Source organism: Chionomys nivalis, chromosome 6 (genome assembly GCF_950005125.1).
Source record: "Chionomys nivalis chromosome 6, mChiNiv1.1, whole genome shotgun sequence".
Classification (NCBI taxonomy): domain Eukaryota; kingdom Metazoa; phylum Chordata; class Mammalia; order Rodentia; family Cricetidae; genus Chionomys; species Chionomys nivalis.
In genome coordinates, this window is record NC_080091.1 from 50,261,530 (window position 1) to 50,282,413 (window position 20,884).

The 20,884-nt window shown below is 45.8% G+C and overlaps 1 protein-coding gene across 1 annotated transcript; it reads right to left on the bottom strand.

The window, feature by feature from the left end:
• Nucleotides 1-1,059: 1,059 nt before the first annotated feature.
• On the bottom strand, nt 1,060-18,726 carry Qdpr (quinoid dihydropteridine reductase). Its single transcript, XM_057772734.1, has 7 exons — nt 18,542-18,726; nt 16,083-16,175; nt 12,323-12,419; nt 11,331-11,471; nt 6,650-6,758; nt 4,951-5,034; nt 1,060-1,658 (listed from the first exon to the last, which is right to left on the bottom strand). Exons 1-7 carry the CDS (start codon nt 18,635-18,637, stop codon nt 1,553-1,555), a joined length of 726 nt encoding a protein of 241 aa, XP_057628717.1. The 5' UTR covers nt 18,638-18,726; the 3' UTR covers nt 1,060-1,552.
• Between the last annotated feature and the right edge of the window lie 2,158 nt (nt 18,727-20,884).

The window sequence follows — 20,884 nt, forward strand, 5'->3', positions numbered from 1 at the left end:
GCTCTAGTGCCAGTTACCAGCTTGTTTCCTTGCTACTGTCGCCACCTTTATCACCCGCACTGGCTGAAGACAGACATGCAAGGACTTCTAGATGAGTGTTTACAGCACCGGTTACAACAGCCTAAAGGAGGAGCCCAAGAGTGTACACTTGTCAACAGGATGAACAAAATGTCTTCTGGTACAAGGGAGTAGCTTTCCTCCATCACCAGGAAACATGTACCTATACACAGTCTGAAAGGGAGACTGTGAAGACCATGCCACGTGTGAGCCGGACCTAAGATGTCAGAGGTTAATGAAATACCAGAAAAGGAAAATCCACTGAAATAGAATGAAGATGAGTAGTGACCAGGAGCCAGAGGGAGGGAGGCACTGAGACCTGCTTAAGAGCCCTGGATTTGACTTTGACAATGAAAATACTTTGGGCCAGGCGGTGGTGGCACACACCTTTAATCCCAGCACTCTGGAGGTAGAGGCAGGTGGATCTCTGTGAGTTCAAGACCAACCTGGTCTATAGTGTGAGTCCCAGGACAGCCAAGGCTACGTAGAGAAAGTCTGTCCCAGGGGAGGGGGGAGAACCTTTGGAATTAGAGGTGAGGTGATGGCTGTATGCCAGACTCGTATCTTAAAAGCTGAAACTCTTGCCTTAAAATGGCTAGTGGTATATCATTTCATGAAAAGAGAAAGCAAACTAAAGGTCTTTATAGTAGGTGACTCTCTGTTGAGGGGATTCTGACCTTATGCAAGTCCTAGCAGCAACGACAATGCTACTTATCTCTCTGGGCCTCAGTTTACCCATATATAATCCAGACTGGATTATATCATAACTCCTTCACCACAACAGTCTGAATCAGTCACATGGAGAGTTGCTCTGACCTCACAGAGCCATTCCCCCAAGTCATGAGCATATGGCAGGCTGGGGCCGTGCTGCCTTGTGGCAAACACTTGTCTCAGATTGACTCTCCCCTCTTAATCCACCAGGAGAAAAGACCCCCATATCTCATGGTTCCACTCTCCTAGGACCACTGTGTATAAATCAGGACTTGAGCCAAAAAGACAACACAAGATATGAAGTGTGTTTATTAGGAAATATACACCAAACACGCACAAGTGGTTCTTCTGCGTACCTAGCTTAGGCTGGGACACAAAAGGACATCATGACGGAGTCCATTGGGTTTGCTTACATCACAAAAGAATTTTCAAGGCAGTTCAGTTTCAGGCCACAAAAATCACATCTATGGCACCAACATGGAATTCAAAAACAGGCTGGACTTCAAAGAGCCCCAAATGCCAACAAACGAGAGGACTATCAAGGGTTTCCAGTGCCATCCAGGATGCCATGACGCAGGCTGCGCACACACCTCCCAAGGCCTCAGCGCTGGCACTGCAACTTACAGTCCTCTCTGCTCATTTCTCATAACCACGCCATCCAGGACAGCAAAGGAACGCTATGTAGGAGACAAATAGGACCAAATACAGAAAACGTGGGGCCAGATGCGGCCACACCCAGGTTAGTGATGTTTCAGGAGGGCCCTCCCAGGCACTGAGATGAGGCTTAAAAGTATGCTGGGGTAAGCTCTGTCTTCCCTTCTGTGGTTACCACCTGGATTAGGCTTCCTGAGTTCGGCCGCTTATTCCCAGTGATCCAGTCATGGAACGTTCTAGAATAAGAAGAGATAGTTTACATTCTTAGAGAAAAACTTTGGGTACATGCTAATATTCATCTGGTGGCCTTGGATATAAAAGGGTTTCTGTGGGGAGCTACAAGAAAGCCACTGTACATAGAGATATATGAACTGTAACTGACAAGGAATTAATGTAATCTCTGATTTTGTTTTTGTCCTTTTCTATATGGTGAAAATGCTCCACAACACAGTAGTATGGTTTTAACTAATAAAACAGATTTTAGGTGATTAACTGTAAGAGAAAGATAAATGTACCATACAGGCATCCCTGAGTAACTATGGAGGTCGAGTTTCCCAGACTGCCAAGGACCCCAACATCCCAGGAAGTCACTCAGGCCTCCTTTAAGTAAGGACCATGCTATCTGCATATAACCCACATGTTCTCCCACGTACTCCCACATCACCCCAGACTAATGACAGTAACTCACACCACACACTCACTACATAATAAGCAGCTGTTAAAACTGTGCTGTCTTTAGGAAATGACAAGGAGCAGTCTCCACCTACTTCATACAGAAGCATCTCTTCCAGTGTTTTTATGTGAAGCTGGTTGAACTGGCGCATGAGAACCCACAGATAAAGAAAGCCAGCTTCTGCTTTATTCCTTCTCAAGTTTAAAAGGATGAAAACTCATTCTTTAATTTCAGCAAACACGTGTGGGGTAGCCAAGACAAAAAGCAGGCTACTATCGTAAAATATATTGAGACTTAAAACATCTAGCTGTTTGTGGAGATAACAACTAAGCCTACCTGGAACAAAGGAAGACCCTGGTTATGAAGTTTAACAACCAGGGAGAAGCCGGACGGTGGTGGCGCATGCCTTTAATCCCAGCACTCAGGAGGCAGAGGCAGGTGGATCTCTGTGAGTTCGAGGCCAACCTGGTCTACAAGAGCTAGTTCCAGGACAGGCTCCAAAGCTAGAGAAACCCTGTCTCGAGAAAAAAAAAGAAAAAGAAAAAAAAAAAAAAAACAAGGAGAGGAAGGTGCAAAATTTTGCAGGGAAACAGCAACAAGCAGGTAATGGTATCTAACAGTGAAGCATTTACATTTGAGTACCCTTGAGTACCATCCACCTGAGGATCCACAGCCAGGAAGGATCTCAGACTTCTTAGGATGCTCTGTGGTCCCAATGTGCAACCCTGCAGACCAGATTTGACAGTCATCTGCCAGATTCTCAGGCTCCTTCCCTGGCTATTGCACAAGCCAACAAAGTATACAGTGGTCTCGACAAAGAATACAAGGGTCTCAAAACAATTGCTAGAATGCCTTGAAATGCTGCCACTGATCAAGGTCGCATCCCTGGGCTAGATGAGCTGGATACTTTTAAGAGAGACAAAGGGGTCTCTGTGTTCATCACACATGTCTTTCCTGCCTTTGGCCTCTCTAGCAGTGTGAAGTGGATGACAGACAGGGCATGCTTACCACAGCAGGTAAAGAAGATAGTGTACTCACAAGCATCTTAAACAAACTTCACTCTAACTTGCCAACTGAGCTTCAGTGGGTAAAGTGACTGCTAGAACAAAGGGTGCCTGACAGCCCTTGTCGGCTGACTTGTGGCTGGGTGTGAATTCAGGCCCAGGAGCCTCAGTGCTGGATCCAGAGTCTAGATTCTAGACGTCACTCACGCATTATGGGCACATTGGCCTTTAAAGAGAAATGTAAAAGCAATCACAAATCAAAGCATGGTGTCTTCTGCAACCTCCTTTCTCAATCAAGTATTAAAGCATGATCCCCAGCTCACCATGTAGTTAGCAGGCTCACAGGCCCACAGCCACACTGCCTAAGTAAGAACCTAGGTTTGCTACTCTTTGGGCAAACTACTCAGCCCCAACTCCTAAATAATGAAAATAATTTTCTATGAGCATTAAATAAGGTAAAAGGATTGTGAGCTAGGGAGATGACTCATTCAGTAAAGTGCTTGTCACAAAAGCATGAGGATCTAATTTAGATCTCCAGAACTCGCATAGAAAAATATTTCTGTACATCCTATAACCCTAGCGCTGGGGAGGCAGAGGCGAGACGCTCTCTGGCGTTCATGTGCCAGCCAGTGGAGTGGAAACTTGAGTTTCTGATTCAGAGAGTGGTTGTCTCATAAACAGAGGTGAAGAGGATGGAGATACAGCTGTCTCAGGGGCTAAGAATGCATACTGCTTTTGTAGAGGACCTGAGTTCAGTTCCCAGCATGCCATCAGGCAGTTCCCAACCGTCTGTAACTTCAGCTCTGGGGACCTCAAGTCTCTGGCCTCTTCCAACACCTGCACTCATGGGCACACATGCACCATCAGACACAAATACACACAAATAACTAAAAATAAAACACATCTTTAAAAAGAAACGTGGAAAATGACTGATAGAGACACCTGATGTCAATCCCCTGACTTCTAACGCATGCGTGCACGCACGCACACACACACACAAGTATTTAGAATACCTATTTAATAGCACATAACCAGAACTATGTAGGTACTTATTTCAAACATAAATACAAGTTTTCTCCACTTAATTTAAATGAGTTCTAACATCAGGTCAGAAACAAACACCCACTGCAGTCATCAGAGCAGCTATGGCATTGGCACTCTGGGTAAGGCCATCTTCTGTAGGGGCTATGACCCAGCCATCCCATGCCAAGGCAGCACCTGGCCACAGTAGGTATCCAGTGAGCCCAGACTTACTAAATAGAAGGTTTTGGAAACTGAATAAAGCATCACCAAACAGTAAAACCCACTCCCTCTTCAGTGAGCTTCCAAGCTGTCTCTAGATGACTAGGGAGTCACTTCCTGGTCAGTGACTGTTGACTAGGACCTTAAAAATGAAGACCAAACATCTGGGGCTCAGCACTGGTTGAGACATAGGACTGAGACTTCCTCCCTGTCTTCCTGCCACAGAGTTATTCCTGGATACATTGCTGATTTATAACTCAGAGATGGGGATTACTGAATGTCTGCTATGGGTCAGACACACTGCCGAGCACTTGACACACTCTACCACGGTGCGTTCTCTGCACCGTCATCATGGAGCTCACCACACACAGGCAAGCTCTGTGTCCGAGGGCAGTTTACGATTGTGCTTACTTTGGCCAGACAGGGAGAGGAAAAGACGTCCGGACTCATGTCAGGGCTATTCATGCCTCCACACAATTGCTGCTCTCCAAATTCAAGTGCATCAGGACCTCAGAACCCCAGAACCTCACCCAGGATCACCGAGAGTCCCCAAAGGGCAGGGGAAGAGCCTGGAGGCTGCTTAGTCACTGCCTCTCCTGTGATACTCACTCAACCAGGAACTCTAAGGGCGTCCAGGAGCTGAAGTCTGCCTCAGGCATTGATTTCCTGTTCATCGGCGTATCCAGGGTAACCCTGCAATGTAGAGATAAGTGTGTCATTTGTGCATCGCCTCTATAATAACAGGAGTTTGGTCCCTGGCCATGAAAAGACAAACACAGCATCACCACTGGGAGCCTCTGGCGCTGAGCACGACATTTACATGGAGAGATCAGACAGGATAATCAGAGACCAGCAAGCTGTCCATATTAACAAAAATCACAGCTGAGGGAAATCCAATAAGGCTCTTTGTGGCTCACACTAGGGCAGGCAAGAACAAAACAAGGAGAGTCACATTTTACTTTTACGTCAAACACAGCCTTTGTCGAAGGCAAGGGCTTTATTGAGTTCTCGTGGACACTCTGAAATGCGGCAGACTCATTTCTAAGCATCTATGTGAAATAACAGTCCTCAAAATATCAAAATTGCAAACCATTATTTTTAAGTATATGGCTGCCTTCCAGGAAACTTAGGGTTTTCAGGGAGAGAATATGAATTGGTACAAAACATTTGGGCCTGAGACATCAGTCAGAACAGCCGGAAGGCAGCTCAGTCATAAAACCTCACCAGTGAAGGCCTAGAAAGCTAACTAGTCCCTGAGCTGCCCTAGGGTCCTTTACAGACTGGAAGCAAGAGGCACTGAGAAAGAACACGCCAAGTCCAAGGCAGCAACCCCTGCCTCTTCCTGAAACAGCTGACTAGGGATTTACTTTCTGGTCAGCTAGAAATGTTCCCATAGACTCCCCTGATCTCCTACCTATTCTGCCTCACACTGTTGCCATGCCTGGCTACACACACACACACACACACACGACTTTATAACAATGTGAAAACAGAAAGAACTGTATAAAGTAAAATAAAGTGTGTAGACACTTTAAAAGGAGGAGTATGGAAGAAAACAGAAAAGAGGCAAAAAGATAGATGCATCCCTCAAGACAGATCATCAAAACCCTGAAATACTGCCCCGAGATGAATGTGCATCTCAGCCCAGATCCCTAGGTTGAAGCCTAGCCTGCAGTATAACAGGAGTAAGGCCTTTCGGAGATAATTAGGTTGGGTGTGGCTCCATAGATGGATTGGGACACTTACAGAAGGCGGGCTAAGGAAGCCCATCTGCCTTTCTACCATATGACAGCAGGTACCACCTACAGCAGCCGTTCTCCACCTGTGGATCGCAACCCCTTTAGGGGAGTCAAACAACCCTTTCACGGGGGTCATCTAAAACTGATCAGATACTGATCTAAAACACAGATACTGACATTACGATTTATAACAGTAACAAAATTATAGTTATGAAGTAGCAAGAAAAAATTTAAGGAGGGGGTCACCACAACATGAGGAACTGTTTTAAAGGGTCGAAGCATTAGGAAGGCTGAGAAGCACTGCTCTACGGAAACAAGCTCTCACCAGGCACCAACCCTGCTGGCATCCTCAACTTGGACTTTCTAATCCATACAACCATGATCAGTACAATTCTGTGGCTTATAAAATACCTGGTTTAGGGTACTGTGAACAGTGGCAAGTATACATAAGACAGGAGCTTACATGCCTTTGGGGACACACACTCAAAGCCACAATAGAAAGGGACCCTCAAAATGTCAACACTAGGCAGCAGACAAGGTGTAAGCAGTGGAAACTCCTAAGCACCTACGGGAGCACAGCAATGGCAGCAGCCCCGGGTGGCATGCCACTGTTCTTCCCGGCAAGGCTCTGGCAGAGCTGATGGACGGCGCCCTTGGCCATGCCGTAGCCGATCATCCCTGGGAAAGTGAAGAAAACAGTTGGTTACATAGACATTAGGTGCAATATCCTCAGCTCTCCGTTCCCTTAAGACTTTAGCCACATACTGAGTATCCTCCTGCAAGCAGGGCACCCTCACTTGCCCTACCAAAATAGCAGCAACCAGAGAAAGGTGATGGGACAAGTGGGTAGGGTGTGGCATCTGGGCAGTTCCCAAGAATGCAGGTTTTTAAAGGGTACTGTGGCCAGGAGCCATTCCGCTTCCTAAGGTGGCATGGAGGTTTACAAAAGGTCCTAGACTGGGACTTCAGAAGTGGGGCTCTCATGCCTGTTTTCCTGATGACCGCAATGGTCACAGATTCTCTCCTGGTTGCTCATGTGCACACCTCAATCCATTAAGGCTGCACCAGGACCAACCAGGAAGAGCCAGAGAGGTCACAGAGGTCAGGTAGTGGGAAGGACTGCTGAGCTGACCACGGCACGGCTTTGCACAGGACCAGGCTGACAAAGCCACTTGCTCAGGAACATAAAGGAAGGTGTTTTCCCACCTCACCCCCACTCGTGGCATCTTCACTAGTGCACAGTTATCCCCACTGTGGAGCAGGAGTCTACTGTCCACTGGGGGCGGCATTCTCTTATCCAGCATACACAGCAGCAGACTGTGCATTCTGACACAGCTGTCTGCTACAGCCTGACCTTGACATTAATTCTCTACGCTCTTCATGCCCATCCTATGAAGGCTGTCATTGCTTCCATGCACCAAACCCCCATTTAGCCCTCATATGTCATGGAGCCTCCTCTGACCATGAATCCCCAAATTCAGTGCTAAGAATGTGAAAATACAAGGCAGCTCCCTGACTCCAAGGGTAAAACCCAGGATCCAAGTTGAGTGTCAGAGCTAAGGACACACAGTGGTCCTCAGCACTGTGACTCAGGGAGAATTAGCAGCCCTCCAGCCACCGGCCACCACTACACATGAGTACAGGTAGCCCCGGAGCTCCGAGGCATCGGTCCCCCTGGAGCTGGGTTACAGGTGGTTGTGAGCTGCCTGATGTGAGTGCTGGGAACCCAACTCAGTTCCTCTGCAAGAGCATCACGTGCTCTTAACCGCTGAACCATCTCGCCAGCCTCTGTTTGTTTTCTGAGACAGGTTCTCATTATATAGCCCTGGCCGGACAAGAACCAGCTATGTAGACTAGGCTGGGCCTCAAGCTTGCAGCAATCCTACCTCTGCCTGTGGGTTACTGGCATGAGCTACCACATTCAGCCTCAGAAAGTAGTATCTAACACATTTTTAAATTATATTTATTTATCTATTTATTTTGTATGTGTGTATGCTGTGTGACTGCGCATGTGTGCACACGCCATAGCACATGTATGGAAGTCAGAGGACAGCTTGTGGGAGTTGTTTCACTCCTTCCACCACGTGAGTCCCAGGGATCGAATTCTGGTCATCAGGCGTGGTGGCGAATGCCTTTACCCTCAAAGTCCATCTCCCCAGCCCTCAACACATCTTTTATTCTTATGAATGTGACGGTCATGGTGGCACACACTTGCCATCCTAGCAACTGGAGTATGAATTCAAGTTCATTCCAGGCTACAGGATGAACCTCTCTCCAAAAAAATGCTTCTAATATAAAAACATATGAATTCAAACAGAAGTGTGGTATGGGTGCACATAAGAACACATATAGAATGCGTCCAAAAGGCTGCCCAAGGTCTGTGGCCAACTACCTTCAGATTGCCATAGGGATCAGGCACTTGAGCAGTCTCCCCCTTAAAGTACCATGTGAGTGTTTCCTACATGCACTGGTTAGAACATGCTAATACAAAAATACATGGATACAAATAATACACAGCCATCCCATTTTCTCCCATAAGTTCTGTTCAACAGCTCTGAACCCTTGGTCACATCAGCTCCTCCACAGAATGTTTCCAGGGACAGAATCTTCTCAACTCTCTCATCTTCTGCCCTTGAGTTGTCCAGGACATTTGCTTAGACAGTAATTTACCAAGAAGTAATGATACGGGATTTCTTACTGTACACTGTGAATATGTATGGCTCTCATTGGTTGATAAATAAAGCTGCTTTGGCCTATGGCAAGGCAGAATATAGCTAGGCAGGAAATTCAAACAGAGATATCAGAGGAGTAAGATACCAGAGCATTACCAGTAAGCCACGGGATACATGGCAACATACAGATTATTAAAAATGGGTCAGTTTACATGTAGACCTAGCCAGTAATAAGCCTGAGCCACAGGCCAAACAATTAGAGTTAATATTAAGCTTCTAAATTATTATTTTCTAAGTAGCTGCAGGGACCAGAGGGTGAGAGAGAAACCAATCCAATAGGACCAGGTGAGACAGAGAAAAGACTTCCAGTGACAGTGTAATGTGCATAAAAAGCTGCACACATTCAGGGTGTCTCATCTGAGCACATCCTGGCATGAGCACATAGGCTGGCTGCCTTAAGCTCCCTCTCCCCTGAGAACGAGGTCTGACGCTGTTGTCATGGAAGGTCTGCAAGTGCAATAGCAGAAGAGGAGACCTAAGTCCAGGGAGGTGGGATTCACAGCCCAGCCCAGCAACCAATCCCTGACCAGCTTCAGCAACAACTGATTGCCAAACAGGGTCAAGGTCTCAAGAACTTACTTAGAGGAGTATTTCGCCACCCTCAGCATAAGCAAATGGTGGTTTAAAAATACAACTCAGCAAAGTACAGGGTGATGTCTACCTTTTCATCCCAACACTGTGAGGGCCGAAAAGCTTTAGGAGGAAAGAAATGAGCAACGAAAAACCCATGGCTTACTTCAACAGAACAGCACAGATATGAGATCATTCACAAAATATTAAAAGAGAGCATACAACTCTGCTGGACACTTTCTTCCAAATTATAATGTGATCATGCAGTCCCTCAAGGGAGGCTTCCAACCACAGCCCAGAATGGCTGCAGAGCAGGACCATTAAGATGAACCATCACATGGAACCACCTGTACTTGTAAAACCAAAGAAAACGGGAGCCTGCTTTGTCTTTTAAAAAATTAGTCTTTCAGTCCTGGGGTTTTGTTTTTGAAATGTCAACCTATTACTCATTTCTCTGTTTACTCTCTAGTACCTCTGCCCTATGTCACCTTTAATAAAAAGCAGCTTTCAACCAGACAGACATCTAACATTTACACAGTTTTAATTATTGCAACAGCCACAGACCTGCTAGATCTATGCTCTGTGAAATGTGATGAGCAGCAAGAAATTACTAATTAACAAGAGCCTCATGATTCAATAAGTTTCATTAAAACTGGAAGGTACCCTGAGATCTCTACCACTTCCATTCGAAGAAGTGTACCTCTTAAACCAGGTATTCCAGATGAGACTTAGTGATCACCCCTCTGTGCCCCTTACTTAAGTCCCTTTATCCTTGGTCCTAAATGAATGTATGACTTGATATGAACTCTGCTCCCCAAATTTGTAGGCTGTCCTAATCCCTCTCTAATTCAGAAAGTTACTATATTTAGATATCTAAAGTGGCAATTAAGTTAAAATGAGATCGTTAGGGTGCAACCCTAATCTAGACGGGCCAAGGTGCTTCTAAGAGGTAGATGATCATCCTTCTGTGTGTCTTGGTCCTAAGTTCTACCTCTTAGAAGTATCTTGGCCCATCTAGATTAGGGTTGAACCCTAACAATCTCATTTTAACTAAATTACCACTTTAAAGATCGTGTAAGAAAGCAGCCATCCACAGGTCAGTGAGAAAGGCCTCAAAACCAACCCTTCCAACATCCTGGTCTTAGACACCTTGCCTCTGGGATCGTAAGGAAACATGTGTCTGTTCATTGAGCAAGCCAATGCATGGGAGCCCCAGCAAAAGAATATAGGGAATAAGAAATGCAAAAGAAGGGTCTTTGTGATGGAATGGAAGCAACTCACAATTTAGAAATAGTCAGGGGTTTAGTTCAAAGTATATTCATTACATATTCACTAAATAAATCTGGACAATTTATTTAACTCTCTAAATCTTGTTTTTCTAACCAAGGAATTGGAAAGGTAACAATGATGCCTACACCATGATTCAACAAAAATAATGGTGAAGTGTTAAGACTATATAATAATACTTGATACTGATGTGAATATAGTAAGACCTACCATGTGCTAGGCACCATCTATGTGTCAATAACTCGGCAGTTGCTCTTAAGTTAGGTAATACTGTCACTATTTTACAATTAAAGTAACTGTGGCAAACCAGAAAATCAGGGTCAAAAATCCACCTGCCAAAACACTTCCCTGGGACCCACGGTTACAACATAATAAGATGGGATTGGTAACTAATACACATCTAGTTTGCTGTTTATCTCTCTATTGGTCACAGATCATAAACCAGGCAGGGGTGCCAGATTACAGAACCATGAACCTGGGACAAATGCAAATGAGAAGATTAAGATTGCTCCCTGTAAGACGACTCTGGCATAAAAGGAATTACATCTACCCAATGAGAAAGCTCCTAAGGGCGTAAAGCGAACTGCACCTCCTCAATCCAAGATGTACCCAGTAGCCACAGCAGGAGAAGCGTTTACACTGCACACAAACAAAGACTTACCAGGAGTCCCATCCAAGGCAGCTTTGGCCCCAGCCAGGGTCAAGAGGCCTCCTTCCTTCAGGTGCTTTGTGGCCAAGTGGCTGGAGATGGTGGACGTCCACATACTTTGCTTCCACATCAAGTCACAGTTTTTAAAGAGTGCTGGAAAAAGGGCAAAAAAATGTGAACTCATCACTCCCAGAGAATAACCCAGAAGACAAGCTCAACTCATACTGCCCTGCACCATAAAAAGCCCACCAGGCCCTGCTGGTCTACCACGGGGATCTAATAAAGACAGCACAGGGCTCAGTGGTCAGAGGCACAGGGTTAAACACAGGTCATGCTGCCCCCTAGGTCTCAGCTTCCTTACCTGCTAACTGCCAAAATTTCAGCCAGTAAATTTTAGCAAATAAACCTAGGGTCAACAGACTCACCAGACTGTCAGGGCTTCAAAAATGGCTTTACTTTATGAAGGCTGTTAGGCTTATAAGAGGAACTTCTATCCCTATTCTGGCTTCTACCCCTGGTTTTAAAAAAAAAAAATCCATGAAACGATCACCCTATAGCTATAAAGAGGGTCTTAACAGAGTTACATTTTCATGGATAAAGTTAATGCGAGCCTCTAAGAGTCTGTAAAAGAGCTGAAACATCAACCATTTCACAGCTGTGTTGGCCCTCTAGCCATTCCAAAGACTCAAAAGGAATATGTGGTCACACACCACCCCAGCTCTCACGTTCTCTTCACCTCCCACCTTCCTCCATGGGATGCTGCTGAGAGAAAACCCTCACTAGACACCAGACTTTGGCTGTGTCTTCCCAGCCTGCAGAACTGTGAGCAGTCAATCCCCACCAATTACCCACTTCTATCATCACAAAAAAAATAAAGAGAGCTATGGCAAGGATCCGGAGAGACCAACAGAAAACCAGATGGCCTGGTGCCCCACCCAGACCAGAGCTGTGTCAGCTAGACAAAGAGCAGAGCAGAAGCAATAATTAACTCGGAAAAGACTCACACTTGGATTTGGCATTGCCCCCAGCCCATCCTCCAGCCACACAGAGAATCGCATCCACCTTCTGATCACCTAGGAGCTTTCCAACCTCAGCAGTGACCTTAAACAAAAGAGGCAAAGGGGAGCTGAAACAGGCCGTGTTTTCTCTCTCCCAGTTTCTTCTTCAGCCAGTTTACAGTACCTTCAACCAGTACCTAGAACTGGCTGGGGAAATTAGATGGAAGAAGTTCCGTGCATTTTGGGTAGTGAAGCCAACAACTTTTCAATATGGATTTCATAAGATTGAACCTCTACATGAACAATTCTAAAAGGCATAAATACTTCCTGAAACCCAAATATAAAGAAAAAGGGGAAAGAGATTTAAGAAAATCGCTGGAGCCTTGTGATAAGCAGATGAAGCTCTGGTGTGCTCCCTTACAAATTTTCTTCAGGAACCATGGACTCGTGATCTGAGAAGGTTCTATTCCACTCGCCCTACCCCACCCCCAACAAAATACCTTCTTTTTCTTTTTTGGTTCTTTTTGAGACAGGGTTTCTCTGGGTAGCCCTGGCTGTCCTAGAACTCATTTTGTAGACCAGACTAGCCTCAAACTCACAGAGGTCCACCTGCCTCGGCCTCCCGAGTGCTGGAATTAAAAGCATGTGCCACCACCACCCAGCACAAAAAACATCTTAAACAAAGAAATATCATTAAGAAATACAAGAGCAAGAAAGTGACAGCCACGAGCAAAACACTAGTACATTCTGAGTACATGAGGTTCATTTCAATGGTCTCTATGTTTGAAGTGTTAAAGCCCCGAGACTATATCCACACATTATCTCTCATTATCATTCATTAAAAGGGCAGTCTGGCAGACAGGCCATGCTGGCCAGTCACTATAGCTCTTCTTGGCTAGAATGTCTGGGTAATGCCTCTCAAGTGCTCAGTATCCATCTTTTGCAAACTCATACCAAAACCCACAGTCTCTCCAGCAACAGCTCCTTCGAACCATTCCTTCTTTTCTGAAGACTCACACCGTTCCTTCAAAGGGACTGCTCGGCCAATGGAAAGCAACCTCCTGCACATCACACTGAATGCTTTCCTCTTAGGCAGATTCTAGAATCCTGTGCTTTCTACCTTCTCTGGTTAGATTATTGTTGACCTTCCTCCTATGACCCTGTACAATCCTAGAAGACTGCTCGGCCAATGGAAAGCAACCTCCTGCACATCACACTGAATGCTTTCCTCTTAGGCAGATTCTAGAATCCTGTGCTTTCTACCTTCTCTGGTTAGATTATTGTTGACCTTCCTCCCATGACCCTGTACAATCCTAGAAGACTGCTCGGCCAATGGAAAGCAAGCTCCTGCACATCACACTGAATGCTTTCCTCTTAGGCAGATTCTAGAATCCTGTGCTTTCTACCTTCTCTGGTTAGATTATTGTTGACCTTCCTCCTACGACCCTGTACAATCCTAGAAGTTCCTCCCTTCTTTCAGAAGCCAAGTTTCTCTGGCCAGAACGTAGACTAGCAGTTCTCAACCTGAGGGTCATGACCCCTTTGGGTGCTGGGGGTCAAACAACCCTTTCAAAGAGGTCACCAAAGACCATAAGAAAACACAAATATTTACATTGTGATTCATAACAGTTGCAAAATTACAATTACGAAGTAGCATCGACATAATTTTATGGCTAAGGAGTCACCATAACATGAAGAACTGTACTAAAGGGTCCCAGCATTAGGAAGGGTGAAAACCATTGAGTAGACCCTGAATGCCAGAGGTTACATCGATTCCCCACATCTGGATGGGCACAGGATCCATGCCACCCTGACTACTATTCAAGGAAAGCACAGAACAAGCAGCAACCATGGACCATCTGACTTTCACACCTTCGCTTCATTCTTATAATCAAGTAAGACAGTTCCAAGTTCCAGCCTCTTAAATCTTGCTTTCTGCCCACGAGTCTTCCAGAAATCAGGTCTCCTCTCCACCTTCCTCTTCTTCAGAATTAAAACCCAAGTGTCACGCTGTCGGCTCTGAAACTCACAATGGGATGGAAGGAAGTGGAGATCTTAAAAGCTAAGATTATAATAAAGCATTTTGCCCTGCTGATATATTCTATATAATGAAGTCTCAGGTGGGGACAACTTCAACACTGAAAAAAACTGATAGGGTGGCTTATAAGATGATTCAACAAATAGATGGACCTGTTAGTTTGACCCCTAAATCAAGTGGTGGAGGGCAAGAACTGTCTATCAAAAGTTGCCCTCTAAGCCGGGCGGTGGTGGCGCACGCCTTTAATCCCAGCACTCGGGAGGCAGAGGCAGGCGGATCTCTGTGAGTTCGAGACCAGCCTAGTCTACAGAGCTAGTTCCAGGACAGGCTCCAAAGCCACAGAGAAACCCTGTCTCGAAAAAAAAAAAAAAAAAAACCAAAAAAAAAAAAAGTTGCCCTCTGACCTCTACGCATCGATTACGGCATGTACACTGACATTCTCATTCATTCGCCTCCCTTTCTCCACCCGCCCAAATAAATAAACCCACACTGCCATTGAACTTCTACTTAACAAGGACTGAGGGGCAACTGAAAGCAGAATCCACACTTGGAAGGACCCGGGCTCTCCAAGCCCTCCCGCTGCTCTTCTCCTGAGGTTTAGCTTTTATTGCTTAACCCACATGACTGCTTTGAGACACAACCACAGCACAAGAGCACAACCAGAAAGTCCGCTGCCAGGGCTCAAACCATAGCTATGCACTCTCCTACCTGTGGGACCTTAGGCAAAGACCAGGATCTTTCTGTGTGTCTTTCCCACATATGTTGTTCAAAACAGCCAAGGAGCATGAACGATCAGCTGGTGTTGAGCACATCAAGGCAGACCTGCTCCTTCCCTAACCCTAGCATCAACTAGCTTCTCAGACTGTCACGGGCTGAAACCTAGTGACTGCACAGTGACATGGCCCACCTGCCTGCCTACCCAGGAGTCCTGAACACAGCACACCACGCAGAGGAGATGGGAATTTCCTTGGGAATGAGGGTGGAAGCCTAGGCCTGAGTCTTTCAGGAAGCTGATCAGACTCCTCCATAGGCAAGACTGCTTAAGAGCCTATGAGATACTCAGACTAGGACATCCATGCAACTGGCAATGGGGCCCATCTGGGGAATAGCACTATGTTGAGGAAAAGGTGGCATTTACCATTCATTGGCATATTTCTAGGTTTTTATTGGTTTTCCTGTGTTATAATCTGCACATAATTTCATAACTGAAAACAATATATTGGTAGTATTTATGCTGTGAACTAGGTAAACTTTATTTTTCAAAATATATGAAATATACAAAGATGTTTAAGCTCACTATTCTCGCTAAATAGTAAAAACAAACAAAAAAATGAACTTAAAAAAGAAAAAAGCCTGAGGCATAGAATAAAGAGAAACTAAGTAAGCCAGAGCCAATCAACAAAATAAAATATCGTACATCAACAAAGTGTTTAAACGAGACAAAGTACTTAAACTCAAGGGTAAAGTTCTAAAAATCTAACCATCAATATAAACATAAGACATGCAAAAGCAGTTAACACACAGCATGCAAAGCTAAGATAAGGAAACATGCTAAAATAAGCTAGTCAGAAGTGGATTCTAAAATTTATCTTTGTTTTTGTCTTTAGTTTTGTTTTTTACTTTTTCTACATTTTCCTCTGGAGGATTTCGGAATTGGCAGACAAAGAGCACAGCCTGAGAACCCCCACTGGGCCTCTCCTGTCACAGTGAAGGACCTTTTAGAATTACCTGGTCAGCCTGCTCTGTAAACGAGTCTGTCATTTTAACGATGACACTGGCACTGGCCTCTTCATTCTCCACCACGTCGATGCTGGCGACCCACTGGAGCAAGAAAAACAGTTTTAGTTAAGAGTCAGTGAGTTGCTACTTCTCTAAAGAGCCACACCCAGAAATGGAAGCAATTGGAAAAGTGAAGAGGCTTAAACCAAAAGGCACAGGACCAAAAACGTTTCCAGTTTGCAATGTGGGATTTGGAAATATTTGCATATACTTATCTTGGGGATAGAACTGGAATCTGAACACAAAATTCACATTCGGTATGCATATTTCATATACATTGTATACTCAGTCTAAAAAAATTTTACACAGTACTTTTAGTAATCTTGAACATGCAATAGGTTTCACGTCATGAAACTTCCCAGCTGAGGCATCAAACAGCCCTTAAAAAGCTTCAGATTTAGAAACATCTTGGATTTTTTTGGATGCTTAACATGTAAATAAGAAAGGAAATAACAACCGGTCTCCCAGGCACCCTTCAGGGACCACTAACTGCGGCTGAAACACCTTCTACCACACTTCAGCCCAGGCCATTGTGTTCCTTCCTCTTTCCCGCTGGACTCTCAAGGCCAAACTCTACATGTACCCAGAAACACCTGAGGTCAGCAGAGCCTCTGTGAAGAGCCCATAGTGAGAACCAAAAGTTTTGCTTAGCACATAATCTCTGCCACAGATACTTAAACCTGCTAGCGCAGGAGACAGTCACAAACAATAGAGTAGAAGGGGTGTGGATGAGCCACCCGTGTAAATCCAGATACTAAAGTATAAACTACACAAGCCACACATTAGTATTCCTTTCATTTTATAAATCCATTTAAAGTGTAAAAGCCCTTCACAACTCTTGGGTACATAGAGATGGATAATTGTCCAGTTGTCCCACGGAAGACCCCCTGCTCTGCAGCAGACAGACGGGCAGGCCTTCGATGTAGATGCCCAACTCAGTTATTAACGCTGGCTCAGCCATAAAGTGGTAATCTTCCTCATCAAAGAAAGCGGGTGAATGATTAACAGGGTTAGTAAAAACAAAATGAAATGGAGGATACTCACTCCAGGCATTATTGAGTTTTACTTCAGAAACCTCCAGGGTCCTTCAGGTTGAAGACCCCAGAGGCCAGTATCTATCTTTAGCTGCAAGGACAGCATCATTCAACAACATTCATTACCTGTATACCACAAACCATGGGGAATAATACTGAGACAAAATCAGCTCCACCCCAACCCTCCCTAGGGTGCCAGGAAAGATAGGGAAACAGATTTTGGAGTAAATCCGCACCCCAGACAATGCCAAGGAGGAAGACTGCTTAGTAGCTGGCTCCCCGGCTCATGCTCAGCTGCCTTCTTATGAAGCTAAGACCCAGCCTGCCTAGAGACAGTGCCACCCAGAACAGGCTAAGTCCTCCCGCATCAATCATCCCTCAAGACAAGCTCTCACAGAAAAGGCCACGGGCAAATCTGATCTGAGCAGTGTATCCACTGAGGTTCCCTCTTCCAGGGTGACTCTGGGTTGTCAATGTAACCAGCAGAGGGGAGCTCAATGAAATTAGAGTCAGAGAAAACTGATAGGTAGTACAGTTGAGGAAGACAAAGCCCACACTTTCAATGCTGCCTTTGTCTCCACCCTCCATCTTCGCAGATCGTGGAAGACACCCCAGTCTTCCAATGTTCTAAACAGATAGTGATATTACTCTTGTATCACACCTAAGCCAGAACAAAATCCTGGGCCCTTCTCTCTGGTCCCAAGGGATCCCCTGCCCAGGCTGCGGCTTCTGCTAACTAAACTCTTAGGAAGGTTCTCCAAGTCCTCAGGCTGATTCTAGAACAAGTTTCCTGGGCTGAGCCACACTGATCCCTGCTAAAAGGCTGGGTTTAAGTTCAGCTCTGTGTTCAACTTGTCCTCTGGGAGTGGACACCGAACTATACAAAGTAGTTGAAATATCTAAGCAAAGATGACAGCAGCTGAGGGACTGAGCCTTCGACTGCCAGGTCCAACAGGGCTAAAGCAACATGTCGTACTGACGACAGCTAGCATTTAAAACGCTTTTACCTGTTATCTCATTTAATCATCACTATCGATCCAAGAGTAAACAGGAATATTATCGCCATTTCACTTTACGGGGGAACCGAGGATAGAGGCCATTAGTCCATTCAAGGTCACTGGGCTAATAACTTGGGGCAGTCCAATTCCAGAACCTCTCTGCTGCCTCTCCCCACCCGAGTCATGCTGGACCTTCCTGGCCTGGAGAAGGCCTAGGGAGCTCCTAACACCACACACTCTGCAGGGCAAAGGCCTTACACTTGTGGCCCAGAACAGACCGAAGCACGCGAGTGTAACCTATGGGTGCTCAGGGCCGGTAGCTTCCCCCGTCTCCCACCCGACCCACTCCAAGTGTCTGGCTGTCCCGCAGCGTTACCCAGTTGCGGGCTCGGAAGGCCTGTACGCAGCGCGAGCCCAGAGCGCCCCTGCCGCCGTACACCAGCACCCGGCGCGCCTCGCCCGAAGCCGCCATCCTGCTCCCGATAGGCTCCCGCGGTACGGAATGACAAGCGGGAACGCACTGCCGTGGCCGCCGCTGCCCAACGCGGAACTCAAGCGCGTGGCCCGCCCCTACCTGCGCCCCGCCCCTGAAGCTCCGCCCTGGGGTGGAGACGGAGGCATTGCAGAGCCACGCCTCCCATCTCGGCCAATAGGAGTGCGTCAGCAGGGGCTCGTGATCGCGACTTGCCCCGCCCTAAGGCTGAGATACATTAAAACACGCCTCCCCCTTGGAGGCGTGGTAGTGCTCCCCTGCGCCCCGCCCATCTGCCCGCCTCCATCGCCCGTGAGCCTGCTCCAAACTGTGCCCTGTGGCTCGCCCACGCTTGTAGGCCAGCAGGCGGGCAGCACCTCGCCCAAATACTACTTGGTGTGCAGACCATAACAAAGTTCCGCCCTCAGGTAGCAGTCTTTTAGGAGCACCAAGCCCCAGCCAGGACAAGAGTTCAATAGTATAGGTGCTTGCTGCAGGGTTCAAGCAGGTGAAAGTAATTGCAGACACGAACAGATCAGCTAAAATATTTTAACTCCCAGATAAGAGTGCGAAGTTTGCTTGACCCCGTTGCCTAGGGGTTGTGTGGCCTAAGTGACTCCTTCAATTTTTTGTGCATCAGTTTCCTCGCTAATAAAATGTGATTAATAGTCTGTGCCTCGGGAGTTGAAGAAAAGGGTGTAAAAAGTACATCGAGCAGTGTGTGGCTATCAGTATTAGTCTTATCAGTGCCGGTTATTAAAATTCACTAAGCCTCTTGAAAGTTGGTTATATTTTTCCAAATGGAAAGCAATGGTCTATCTGGGGACACACTTAAAAGTGAAAATCTGCCAAAACAGTGATACAAAATTTGTCATGCTCTGTAGTTTAAATGTTTTCATTTCTGGAATTGATACCTTTAAAACAAAGACTATGTTGGGGAGTTGTCACTGTATTTAAAATAGCATATAGTACAACAGGTTTCATCTGGTAGGGGAACAAATTTAGCTATGGCAAGTTGTAGGCCTGTCCTTACACCTCTCTGTCTGCATGTAAGCAAGGGTTACCCTAGATCCCCAGCAAATCCTGGTGTCACCCCCACTTGTAGGTTAATTATTTCTGCTCAAGAGCACAGTCTCTTAACACCTGCACCACTGACATTCAGCATCAGATAACTGGAATTGAGAAGGGCATGTTTGTAATATCCAAAGAATCTCTGGACTCTAACCCTAGAAGCTAATAGCAAGCCCTGCCCTTGGTTATAAAGATCAAAAATATATCTGTGGTAGCACAAACCTGGAATCCCAGATACTGAGGCTGAAGCAAGAGGACCGACCACAAGCTCAAGGCCAAGGCCTGCATGGACAACAAACTGAATTCAAGGCCAGAGTAGGTAACTTAATGCGACCCTGTTTCAAAAAAAAAAAAAAAAAAGAGTATTAAGGATGTAACCTAATGACAGAGCATTTGTCTAACATGCCCAAAGGACTTAGATTCAATCCCTAGAGCCAGGGGGAGGGAGACGAGGGGGAAAAACACTCTAAATATTGCCTAAGATCCCCTGAGAGGTATAAAAAAAATCCCCTTTAGTTAAGAGCCATTATCTGTCTCTGTTGCAGCCTTCAGAAATGGATACTATATTGAACTTCTTCGTGCACCTCCAGCCTACAGGTGCCTGGTAGACAACAGATGGTTTTGTCTGTAACAGGTCAGACCTGCAGACGTATGTCAGTGGACATCAGGATGTGGCTGGCAGAAGAGTCCACTGTCAGGAGCTGTATTATCCAAAGGAGAAGTGTTTAGAAACCTGATCGTGGCCTCCTCATGCCAGGCAGTTTTAAGCAATCTGCGTGTGCCAGTTCACTTTTCTGCTCACAACAGTCCTATGGCTGGCTGTAAATACAAGGCGTGGGAGTCTCAAACGCCTGCCTAAGAGAGTGACTCTGAATGTGGTCTTCCATAGCTTGAGTTCCTCTCAACCAGCGCTTCAGTCAGCATGGCGTGAGCTGGCTCGAACTCTGCCATTAACTCAGAAAGATTTTTCTCTGAAAGCCCTCAAAACATTGCAAGTTAATATAAACCCATCATTTTAATACAGAACTGTAACTCCAAGACTTAAGCATATCCTGTCTTCTAAATCTATCCTTAATGCTAAAAGAAGAATGTCAGCTGATATTATTTGTCATGTATTAATATGCCAAATAGTCTTCAAGGGCTCATATGTGCACTGTGTCACTTGTTGGCAGATAA